Here is a 13,128-nt window from a genome sequence, read left to right as displayed (position 1 = left end):
TCAAGTCCCTGTGTTGAATCTAAAAGCGAAACTTATTGACTATAAACAAGGTCACTATGATAAATCTCAAATCTCATTGTATTTACACTTATTAGAAAATTACCTGTGAAGAAATTCTTCTGTGCAAAGATGAAGTGGTAGGTGGCTTTATAAACCTCTAATTCACACTGCCATGTCTGTGGCATGTTCCATATTCGGGGGTAGCTGGCATTGATGTGAAACTGCAAACCAAATGTTAAGTAAAAATGTCAGAGGTTAAAATATGACATTGTGTGACAGCATTAGAAATGAACTCGCACAAACTGGCGAGTAATTAAAACTTATTTTCCTACTGAGCCAAACAGAATGTCCCTTAGAGATTTTAATATTACTGTGGCTAAAGGTCAGTATCCATGGTTACATCCAGCTCCTTGAAATACTAAGCCATGATGTGGCCAGAAAACTTTAAGAACAAATCAGGCTACAGTTTTGATACTGTAGCTAAACAAACAGAGTAACAGCCAACTTCACTAACTCTTCTTTAAACCTAATATGTTAAGTGAGAGGCTCAGGGTCAGGCAGAGTAGAATGCAATGCATACTGTCACACAGAAGTTTGGCCACCAGTGCCTCCTCGGTTCTCATTTAACAGCACAGTAGGGCTTCCCCTGTGGCGCAGTGGATGAAATTCGCCTGCTGATGCAGGGGACACGGGTTCGTGCCCCGGTCTGGGAAGATCCCACATGCCGCGGAGCGGCTGGGCCCATGAGCCATGGCCCGTGAGCCTGCGCATCCGGAGCCTGTGCTCCGCAACGGGAGAGGCCACAGCAGTGAGAGGCCCATGTACCACAAAAAAAAAAAAAAAAAAAATCTGACTAACAGCACAGTAGTTATAAATCTGACATGATGCTTTGTGGTATATTCCACCTGCTAAAGCTTGGCAATTCTGCAAATGCAAGAGCTGCCTGGCCAGGAATACCGTTATTGCACAGCACCATTTATCAGCAATAGCTCAGGAATTCATTAAAATGCTGAATATTCACATTTATAGTATTCATTATATTCTTGGTAATTGCAAAATTTTCTTCTTAATTTACATATATCATATATAAATATGCTTGTTTAGACAAGCAATTAAGGACCTAATGATATCATCTAATATAAAAGAATCCTCTCTAAATATCAGCCATTCTACGCAGTGACTTTTGTTATTATCGTTGTTATTGTCACCCCTGAGAAAAAATAATAATCTGCTTGATTAATGAGTTCCTGACCTGCAGTTTTCAATCATGAGCATTTCCATATTTATTCTGTTTCTAATATGGAGCAATTCAGGGTATCAGTAAGATTTTCTTCCTTTTACCTTATTCATCAAGTAAAAAAGGACAATGAATTATTAAGCCCTGAGAATCTGATGGGGCCAGAAAACACAGAGTAAAAAATTATCTTACTTACAGCATAGGAGACAGCTAGTCTAGCCATACAATGAAGTTTAAAAACAATACGCCAAGAACTTTTCACATTTTTAAAGGCCAAAAACACATGTAGTGTTGCCTTATATTCATTTCCCCCAAAAGAAGAGCAACAGAGAGATGCCAAAGGGAGTCCACGGCATTGGGAATCTACACCTCTTCCCAAAAACATGGTCAAGAGCATCTGGTCGTTCTTGAATGAGAAGACTGACCATGTGATGACCTCCTGGCCATTAAAATTTTATATTAAAAAAATTAAAACCAAATTTGTATTTTACGGATGTAGGCATATTATCATATACTCTAGACTTACTGCTAACATTTCTGCTTCTAAAAGAGTCCGGTATTGCATGCTGGTAGTGGCATCAACATGTAAGAGTTGTCCTTTAATTGCAGGGGTGTAACCTAAAATAAGTGAAAACATAAAAATTAAGAACCTAAAGAAATATATACATATAATTAAAAATTTTAGACTGGAAACAAATTCCCCCACCACCCAAAGAAGGAATTCCTGAAAAATGGTAATCAGTCACTATTTAAATACACCCCCAATAATGTGGAGTATACTATCTAATAGGTAACCTTTCTCATTTTGGACAGCTCTGACGGAAAAGAGTTCCATCTTCATATAAGGTCTATCCTGACTCTGCTTTCCAGTGCAAAACTACGAGTCTATTTTCCAAATGATAGTGTGCAAATATTTAAGACTGCTCCCATGTCTTTTTTTTTCACTGACTCAAGGGTACATATTCTCATCATTTTCAACTACCCCTTATGTAATGACAGTTATTTTTTTCTTTTTTTTTTGGAAATTAAAACACCAGCTTTATTATAGAGGTATTGAAAACATGGCTTTGAATATCCCAATAAGAAAATCTTGAGTTAGTCATACCTACAGATAGGCAATGCTAGAAATCCAAATCTACTCCAGCACCCAGGACAGACCCTTTCACTAAATGACTTCAAAGAGTCTGAAATCTGTCTGTAGAAAAGGCAGTATAAAAAAAAAAAGGGAATAGGATGGATCTAATATATCATATCCTTGTTCAAAATCCACCCATCAGGGCAAGGATAGGTAGGAGAGAAGTCAGGAGACTGCACAAATAAATTATTGAAAAAAATGTGTAATGACAGTCGCTAAACAAAAAAACTATTCCTTACATAGTGACAGTTACCAAACAACACAGCCCCATTCTGAATAAAAGCAGACAGGTTCAGAGTATTTCACTTCTTTTCTTGATGGACTGCCCTCCTATGAACACTAACACTATGAACATTCTTATATGGCTAATTCAACATGCCTCCTGCTCTGGGCATTCTTTTTTCCCCAAACACCTGAATCTCTGGGACCAGTTTTTAAATGTTTTCTAATTATATTTGTTATTGTCTAAGAACTAAGTCTATTTTTCCCTTTGAAGACAGTCATCTTAAAAGCCACCTAACCTTTACCAAGAACTTGACTGGGTTTTCCTTGGACACTTAACTCATTCAGTTCAACAGTCAGTGTGCTGTGGCACTTCCCATGAATTCATAATAGGTATATGCTTAAGATATTGATGCTTCAGTCCTCAGATGGTCCCTTTACCCCAGTGCACCAATAAATGTACCCCCCCAAAAATCTGTACAAATATTATTTCCTATATGCATCATCAGTTTAAAAAGGCAGAGGGGCTTCCCTGGTGGCGCAGTGGTTTAGAATCCGCCTGCCAATGCAGGGGACACGGGTTCAAGCCCTGGTCCAGGAGGATCCCACATACCGGGGAGCAACTAAGCTCGTGCACCACAAATGCTGAGCCTGCGCTGTAGAGCCCGCGAGCCACAAATGCTGAGCCCACGTGCTACAACTACTGAAGCTCACGCACCTAGAGCCTGTGCTCCGCAACGAGAAGCCCCCACTCGCCACAACTAGAAAAAGCCCATGTGCAGCAACGAAGACCCAACGCAGCCAAAGATAAATAAACAAATCAAAAAAAAAAAAAAAAAAGGCCAAAGCACTCCCTTAACTGAACCATTCTCAATTCTGTGCAACCCTCAACAGCCTCTTCCCTTACAGAATTAGAGATCCTATATATCAGTAATTAAGGCTATCCTGAAAGATGCTTCTTTCCAGCTGACTACTCTGAATCCTAGAGAATCTCAAGCATCTGCTTCAAGACTTAGGTTATTCTTTTAAAAGTAACTAAGATAAGGTTTTAGTTCTTCAGTGTAATACCCCTAAAGTTACAGGGAAAAGATATACTATCTCATTCTAGGTCACTTTTTCAATTAATTATCTAAGCAGGCAGACTCAACTGCTACCTTTTTATGCAAGCTAATAAATCTAGTCAACACCTTTGCCTGTTTTCTTCTTATCGTGGCAACAAAATGAGTGACAGAAACAAGAGAAGAGAGCCAAGAAATACATAAAAATTATTCTAATTATACTTAGCAACAGTAACATTGCTATTCAGTAATTTAAAAACATTGGCGAGTTGCTACTCTCCATACTCTCAAGAAAGTGAAGAAATAAAGCAGAATTTCATTTCAACTGGTCTCAATTACAAATGTAATAAGAGGATGGGAAGAACAAGGAGAAATGAGGGAGACTTTATAATATTTTGATAAATTTAACAATAAAGTATTTAATTATGTTACTGATTAACCTGTATCAGAGCCCAAATTTCAAATTCATAATGAACTAAGATTATCTTAGCTCAGATAAAACTACAGCTAATCAGGGCATGATTTAATATTTTAAATATGAAATATTCTTCTTTCTTAAAGTTATGCTATTCAAAGTACCCAGGTTACTTCCTGACAAAAATCTACTAACAATATAACCTAAAACAAAGCCTATTAGTCATTCATCTATTTCTGCCCATGGACCACGTGCCAGGTCCTGGGTTTGGCACAGGTATACACCAGTGAAAAGAAATACGTAGCACCAGCCTTCACAGAGCAACAGACTAACAGGAAAAACATACACTAAGCAAACTACGCACAAACTTACAAAAGAAGTGTAAGGTATAATGAAAGCACAGAATAATAAGACCTAGCTTGATTAAAACTTTTCCCTTCTCTCCAAGTGCATGAATAATATAGTATTTACTAACTACAGGCACATCAAAATATAATAAAAAGCTGAAAAAGAAAACCCCATTAATTTTAGTCTAACTGGATTAACAATTGTGTATATATTAACTATTCCCCTACTAAACACTTAAAACAGAAAATCTCTCATCGTAGCTTACCATTTTCCTCGACTGTCATTGGAATATTAATTTCTAAATATGAGCCAGCTCCTACATTTACATGTACAGCATTTGTTTCCTACCAAAAGCAAAAAATAATTCATGAGACATTTATTATACCTACACTCCCATCTCTACTTTTCAGTTATTATCAAAGACAAAATTTAATCATCAATAATATTAAATAGGTATTAAAAGTTCCTAAGAGCAAATGTTCAAATTTATACCAAAAATATACTAAAACAGTTTGGCCAGATTTAAAGGAGAAAATGAATCAGACTATAGTATAAAGGTCTATTATTATTAATTAACTTCTTTCTACTATTTGGCACTTAATGAAAGTAACATACACACAATTACTGGGGGTGGGGGTCAGGGAAGCTCATAGAAATGAATCTGAGTATAGGACTAGTCACCAGAAAGATACTCTGGAAAATAATGTTCAAATTTTACACATAATTTTCTACTATATTATTTCAATAATTACCCTATTTTTGGTAAACAGCAAGTCAATTGTAGCATCTGCAATGATATTCATTCGTAGTTCAAAAGCAAGGATCTGTCTTGGTCTCTCAGGCTGTGCAATTTCAGAGACTTTCAGAACTTGATAATCAGGAGGGAAGAAGAACTTCCATAAACAATCTCTAAATAAGGAGGAAGAAAGACATATAATGACAAGTTATTCAAATAAAATTACCTCTGATAAGAGACAAATCAGTATTATAACTTTCTATTACCACTGTTATCTTATTTAACAATTAGACATAAAATTGAAAAAAAAATTATAAGTCACAAAATAACACCTACCGTGATTTCCTTTCAATGAAATGAAAGACTGTTTTCTCCAATGTTTTATACTTCCAGAGATCAATGAGCTTTGAGCACTTAATATACTACTATCAAATAAGACATAGGTAAGACCATATTTGCACTACTCAAACATAATATACTACTATCAAATAAGACATAGGTAAGACCAAATTTGCACTATTCAAATATACTGTGAAAAATTAAAGACTTTCTACAGGTATACCAATTGTGCAAATGGCAAAGAAAGAGCTGAAGGGGGATGGTTTAATTAGAATCATTCCACTCTGGACAATTACTACTTAACCTTTCTGAGGACACTCGCCTGCTTCCTCACCTGTAAAAGAGGATTATCATAACCAGTCTCAGAGAATAGATCCAATAAATAAATGACAACATATATGAAAAAGACTTGGCAGTACATGGCACATGGAGAAAGCATATTTCTATTATTTCCATAATCACTATTAATCAGTGTTATAACAATAAGAGTCTAAAGAGCAATAGATTTCTAAAAAGAAAGAAGTGTTTGGAGGCTAGGACTCTAATGTATTTGCCTCCCCATATCATTTGACAAACAGGAAAGAAACCAAGACACTTACAATTCATAGTCTTCTATATAATTAAAAATTAGCATGTTACTCATACATTCAGAAAAAGTATCAGTTTCTGACTTTTAAATAGGAAGAGCTGAGGAAGGAGTCATCAGTAACAGGAAATGCTGCTTGGAATAAACTGACTAGGAAAAATCAGATCAACAGAACAAAATTTGCAAACTGATCCATTATAGACATGAAAAGAAAATTAAGTCTGTAAATGTTTTGGCTAAGACACAAATATATAAAACTAAGCTTTCAAGACAAAGAATCCATCTGATCATTAGGTGATCATGGACTATAAAATGGGTAGCAGGATATAATGAAAAGAGCAGTGGACTTTAAGGGTTGGTCTGAATCTTGGCTCTAGATGCTATAGCTTTACTATCCTGCCCAAATCACTGAACTTCTGTGTCTCCATTTTCTCACAGGTATAATCAGATCACCACACCTGTCCTTGTGTCTCTCACTGTTATGAAGATCAAGTGTGAAAATATAAATGAAAGCACTTAAGGGAAAGCAATAAAAGGCCAGACAATATCAGGAATATTTGCATTACTATAGTTATCATTAAGGAGTTAAGTACGAATTTATAAAGTTTATATTTCAACTCTGTCATGAAAACTCTTAAAAAGAAAAGCTGAGTGTCTTAAAGATTCAGACACAAGAGGGAGGGGATATGGGGATATATGTATACGTATAGCTGATTCACTTTGTTATACAACAGAAACTAACACACCACTGTAAAGCAATTATACTCCAATAAAGATGGTAAAAAAAAAAAGAAAATCATGTAAAGGTAATAGAACTGACATTAAAATCTATAAGCTAAATAAAGTCATGCTACATCAGAGATCAAAAACTCACAATGCTGAGTGAACTATCCAATAATAAAACAGTTGAGATTTCTTTCTATATTTCTTACACTAATATATAGATACTAAAAAAAATGACCTAATTAACATTTCTGATAACAGTTCATATTTGTTTAGAAACTCAGTATGGGGAAGAAGAAAAGGAAATGGCTACAAGGGAGGAAATGCACAATTTGCATATATAAGGGAGGAGATAAATACTATTATTACTCACACAAGGAAACTAAACCCATGTGATAAATTTCTTTCTTTCTTTTTTCTTTTTAATAAATCTGAATGGTTTTGTTAAGTCCAGGTTAAAAAATGTATTGCTGTTCTCTCCTAGCAGTGGCAGGACCTACTGAAGGGAGTTGGTAAAGCAAATTTTTCTTTCATGTTATCTTCAGTATCATGAAGATCACCCAAAGAGTGAATATGACTATATATTAAAAGAATTTTAGCTAGGATTTTCATGTAAATATAGCCTAATACTTGTCTTAATGCAATACAATTAAATATAGTTTAAGAAGAATCACACTTTATTCAAATACTAAAATGCAAAAATATTCTGTGTCTGTGTTAAAGCACTGCTTTAATTTTTTCCTTTCAAATATAGCCAAGTGTAACTGTTACTTAAGGGAATGTAAAACCCCTCATTTTCAACTATTCCACAGTAAATACAGCATGGTTTAATGTATGAAAAACTTTATTATAAAAGGAAAATTTTAATCCAGTAATTTAAAAAATATTTGTTTTCTAACCTGAAATTTTAATCTACGTTTACCTTCGGGTCTAATAATCTAACCCAGAACTTAATGAAGTACTGTATTAGCATACTCCAAGTATTCAAATAACACACTTACTTATACATTTACCATACAACTGTTATTTAATTAGCTACTTAATGGAGCAGGTATTTCTATATACTAGAGATACCAAGGTTAACAGAATGTAATACCTGACAAAGTATATAATTCTTCTAACAATGCTAGGTAGAAAGCACTTTTTTTGTGTGTTTTGGCTGCGTTGGGTCTTCGTTGCTGCGCCCAGGCTTAGAAAGCACTTTTTAAAACAATTAAGTATAGTTTGCAAGGCAGAAATAGAGACACAGATGTAGAGAACAAACGTATGGACACCAAGGGGGGAAGCGGTGGGGGTGGTTTGTGGTGCTGGGATGAATTGGGAGACTGGGATTGACATATATGCCCTAATATGTATAAAATAGATAACCAATAAGAACCTAATGTATAAAAACATAAAATAAAATAAAATTCAAAAAATAAAAAAATAAAACAATTAAGTATAAAAAGAGTCAGTATATCAAGTCAGTATCAGCACTCTTAGTAGTCCATCAGTGGCCCAGTAATATCTGCCTCAGTGACTGATTAAGCTTGTTTTTCTCCATTCAAGCTAGTTTATGAAAGACTAAACTAGCTTTAAACAATGTATATTTACATAAAAATTTAGATGTTCCCTCATAAATAGTAGTACATGTCCCCTCCTTTGTTTAAAATTCTTTAATAAGTAGGTAGATGTTCATAATATATTAAAAATAGAAAATTACTTCAAAATTAATAGAATAACTAAGAAATAAAAAACCCTTTTTTACCTTTCAGGCACTCCCTATTACCTCCAGTATAAAATCTATATATTTCTTAACTACCTACAAATCTCTTTAACAACCTATAGAACTTATTAAGATAATTCTCCACTGCCATCATGCATTTGCAGAACTCCTCCATTGCCTTGATTATTTATCCTTCCCTTCCTTCCCTGGCTAATTCTTACTTACGTTTCAAAACTCAACTCACATATTACCTCAACCAAAAAGCATTCCCCAGTTCTCTCTTCTTCAATATGAGTTATGAACCTGTTATGGGCTAAATTGTGTCCCCCTAAAATTCATATGTCCCAATCCTCAGTACCTCATAATTTGGCCATAGTTAGAGACAGGGTCTTTAGAGAAGTAATTAAGTTAAAATGAGGTCAATAGGGTGGGCCCTAATCCAATATGACTGGTATTCTTGCAAGAAGAGGAAATTTGGACACAGAGACCTACAAAACACACAAGAGAGAAGACCATGTGAAGATACAGGGAGAAGATGGCCATCTACAAGCCAAGGAGGGAGGCTTTGAACACAGCCTTCCCTCACGGCCCTCAGAAGGAACCAATCCTGCCAACAGCTTGATCTCAGAATTCTAACCTCCAGAACGTGAGAAATTTCTGCTGTTTAAGCCACACAGTCCGCGGTACTTTGTTGTGGAAGCCTCAGCAAACTAATACAGTACCTCTCTAAATTCTTCATCCAGACTTTTTACATACCTCTAATACAGCACTTAATAAAACTCTTTTGTTTCTTTTTTCTGAAACTGAACTATGTATGTCTTTTAGCTCTGAATCTCCATAGTCCCAACAATCCCCGGCATATTCGGTGATTAAATACAAAAGAAAAAACCAAGGAACCAATAAATATTCTGCTCATTCACCATTTTTCTAATGAATTAGCTCCTCCTTTAGAGCAAACTTGCTTGTGCCAATTTCTCTACAAATTATTTGGATTAAAATGTTTAGTGATATCTTACCCTGCCATAACAAAATAGCTTATAAAAATACTGATACTCAGCTAGTTTTTAATAAAAATTATAGTATTATAATTTTTTACTTAGAAATATAATTTAATCAAGTACCTCTGCCTATCAGCCCATGGCCCATAGTTGAAATCTGTTCCTTTACCACAAACTATATCCAGTCCCCAACACGGAGGCAAATCTTGTAATTTGCAATCCTCACTGCTCATTTCTCCTTCAATAGTTTCTTCTGTTTCTTCTGGAACAAGTCCTATATTGCAGAATATACAATATGAAGATAGTTACTAAAAATAACCATTAAAAGGCTTCCTTAGATCAACATTTCTAAAAATTTTTTGATCTCAGGAACCCTTTACACTCTCTCTCTCTCTCTCTATATATATATATATATATATATATTTTTTTTTTTTTTTTTTTTTGTGGTACGCGGGCCTCTCACTGTTGTGGCCTCTCCCGTTGCGGAGCGCAGGCTCCGGACACGCAGGCTCAGCGGCCATGGCTCACGGGCCCAGCCGCTCCAAGGCATGTGGGATCTTCCTGGACCGGGGCACAAACCCGTGTGCCCTGCATCGGCAGGCGGATTCTCAACCACTGTGCCACCAGGGAAGCCCCTACACTCTATATTGAGGACCCCAAAGTGGGATTTTTTTTGTATTGTATCTATCAAAATTTACTGTATTCAAAATTTGAATTGAGCAATATTTTTAAATTTTATTTTTAAAATAAACTCATTACATGTTGACATGACAAAATGTCTAATAAGATTTAATGAAAATATGATGTGAAAAATAACTACATTTTAATGAAAACAAATAAAATTTTATTTCATTTTTAATGAAAATATTTTTAATCAAAATAAGCATATTTTCTAAAACAAATTAATTTATTGAGAAGTATTAGCATCATTTTTATTTTGGCAAATTTCTTAAATATACAGCTTAATAGAAAACAAGTGAATTCTCACAGCTGTTTCTACACTTAATCTATTGAAGAAAACCTAGTCTCATACAAATAGGTAGACAGAAAAGGGAGGAGTATTTTAACAGCTTTTTCAGATAATTTTGGATATTCTTTGACACCAGACCAAAATTCAACAAGTGGTAATTTCTTAAAGATTACTTGCAGTGTGGAATCTGAAACCATATCGCTGAACTTCTCATACTCTGACACGTTAAAATTTACTGATCTCTCTTACACTCTGAATAAATCTTTTACGGACATCATGAATTGGTCATTTGGAAAATATTGGTTCACTGTGACATGCATATTTTTCCCAAATAGACAAATTTCACTATTAAACATTTTAAAAGTCATATTGTTAATATCACTGGTAGTCTCATCAGAAAAGTCATCAAACTCACAGTGGCAGACCCAAATTTTCCAAAATTCTAACTTTCACATGAAAGCTCAAAACCATAGTTTGTCCCTAGTTGTTCTTTCAAGCACAACTGGTATTCCATGAAAAGAGCAAACAGTTCAGCTTGGAACTCAATCACAGAGTGCTTTTCCTCGAAACAACAGTGTACTTTGGTATGGGGCAGAAGTGTATTATGTGTTCTTATCATTTTATTAAATGAATATTAAAAAGTTTACTGAAGGGTCAAGATCTCATAAAGGTAATTTTTACTGCTAAATCAAAGACACTGTAAAGTGCACTGGCATTCGTTTTATTGTGACTGCGTGGCAGTGAAAAAGACAGGTATTACTAGTATAGTTTGGAATCACTGCCTTGATTCATGCTAAAGCACCAGAAGTTTTGCCTCCTGTAACTTTTACACCATCAATACAACATGGTACCAAAAAAAAAGGCAAATAATATCATAATTTTGAACATACTTTGAACTAATAAACCTCCTGAAAGGTATGAAAAACAAGAATTAGGAAAAAATGACTAAAAATCCAATATTTAGCTTATTTATAAAACTGAGGCCACCTGTGAAGCATGGTAACTAGCTGGACTTCAATCCTTAAACTTTAAGCCTCAAATCCAACTTACTGTGATTTTTTTCCCCTAAGCCAGCATGAACTACCTTAACTATCATCACATTCTCTAACGGTTTTCACTCATGGTCATTTGTAGTCACAATTTTTGAAGTATACTTGCAAAAATGGAATTTGAAGGAAAGATTACTATATTGTTGTTCTCTTTTGATCTGAAATACTAAAGTAATATTCAACTTTTGACAAATGACACAGATATTTTTTAGGTAGGCATTCTCACATCCACATTTACCGTTATTAATGCTTATTTATATCCTAAGCAAGGATACTTAAAATATTATTCGATATCAGCATTTCATAGAAGAAACAAACTGTAGCTACGAAATATATTTTCAAAAAATAATACCTGGCTCATCCATGTAATAGTAGATGTCAACATCATTCGACTGCATCACCACAAAACCTTCTCCCATTAATCTTGGTGGTCTATACAAAGGAAGGTGGAAGGCAAACTAAGTACATCTCCAGAATATACAATGTTCAGCATTCTAATTAACGATGGTAATGGGTGAAAACAAAAAAGAAAACTAAAAAGCAATCAAGTGTAGAAACTTGAAAAGGGAAAACATCTTTCACATATACAATAAATTGTTCCATAATTGTTTTCTATATTAGACTATATAAAAAATAGGCACTGAAAAATTTTTGACCAGTAAAATCAGTTAAAGAAAGACAAAAAATCTGTTCTGCATTTTTCATTTTAAGTTTTGAATGAGAGAAATCCATTTAAAACAGTTTAATTAAATACAATGAAAGAACAATGTTCACTGGAATATAATAATCATATTCTGCATTTGCAACAATAAATTTAAAATTAGACTTCAAATTCAACCATTTTATATTAATAACACTATAAAACTGATTAAAAATATCATCTTATATATTGTAAAATAAAGCATAACCTTTCAGAAACATTAAATTAAGAAAATGTGGTCATTTTTAACAACTTTATATTACCTATTTCCAAGAATATTTAGTTGATCAACTTGAAATAAACTTAAAGCAAACATCTTGAACTCAAATTCTGGAATGAATGTTTCTGTACCATCAATTAACTTCCCTCTTTACTTGCTTTGATTTAACAACTTTTGTCTTTGTCATACGCCACAATATCTTCCTTCCATATCAAAATTAACCTCTCAATCATCAGATAATATAACACATACAAATTCACAATCTTCTAAATATGTATTAAATCACAAAGGTTAGGGTTTAATCTCATTATTTAATCTCCAACTTACTTCTGAAGAGTGAAAAATACAATTGTAAATCTTTTTATACAAATAGCAGGACACTTTTTCATTTTACTCTGTAGTAATTTTCACAAAAACCCAGATTTATTTTTTTCAGTATTATAACTTGCACCCATAAATACAGAATTTTGTGCATAGCTTATACTCCAAGATGCTTAGCAATTCAGTGATCCTGAAGAGTGTGAAACCAGGTAGACCCAGAGCCTCCCAGGTACTCAAGCTGGGAAAATGACTGTGTCATTCTAGCCAATCCCTAGAAAATCTAATAGCAAGCTAGCCAAAAGTTGGAACTAAAAAGAAACAATCATGTTTCTCATAACCTCAAACTTTATATTGCCTACACACAAA

General features: G+C 34.2%; 1 protein-coding gene across 1 annotated transcript in view; it reads right to left on the bottom strand.

Annotated features, from left to right (window-relative positions):
* The window catches only part of BLTP1 (bridge-like lipid transfer protein family member 1), a 203,020-nt gene that overhangs the window by 145,718 nt on the left and 44,174 nt on the right, over positions 1 to 13,128 (bottom strand). The window contains exons 10-15 of the mRNA XM_028492249.2: positions 11,874 to 11,953; positions 9,626 to 9,776; positions 5,168 to 5,324; positions 4,681 to 4,759; positions 1,764 to 1,855; positions 104 to 221 (exon numbers count right to left, since the gene is read on the bottom strand). Of these exons, the coding sequence (XP_028348050.1) occupies positions 104 to 221; positions 1,764 to 1,855; positions 4,681 to 4,759; positions 5,168 to 5,324; positions 9,626 to 9,776; positions 11,874 to 11,953 (677 nt within the window). The remainder of the gene's footprint in view (positions 1 to 103; positions 222 to 1,763; positions 1,856 to 4,680; positions 4,760 to 5,167; positions 5,325 to 9,625; positions 9,777 to 11,873; positions 11,954 to 13,128) is intronic.

This window comes from Physeter macrocephalus, chromosome 7 (assembly GCF_002837175.3).
Source record: "Physeter macrocephalus isolate SW-GA chromosome 7, ASM283717v5, whole genome shotgun sequence".
In the NCBI taxonomy this organism is placed as follows: Eukaryota; Metazoa; Chordata; class Mammalia; order Artiodactyla; family Physeteridae; genus Physeter; species Physeter macrocephalus.
The sequence above is the reverse complement of the archived record's forward strand: the minus strand, read 5'-3'. Positions and strand labels throughout refer to the sequence as shown.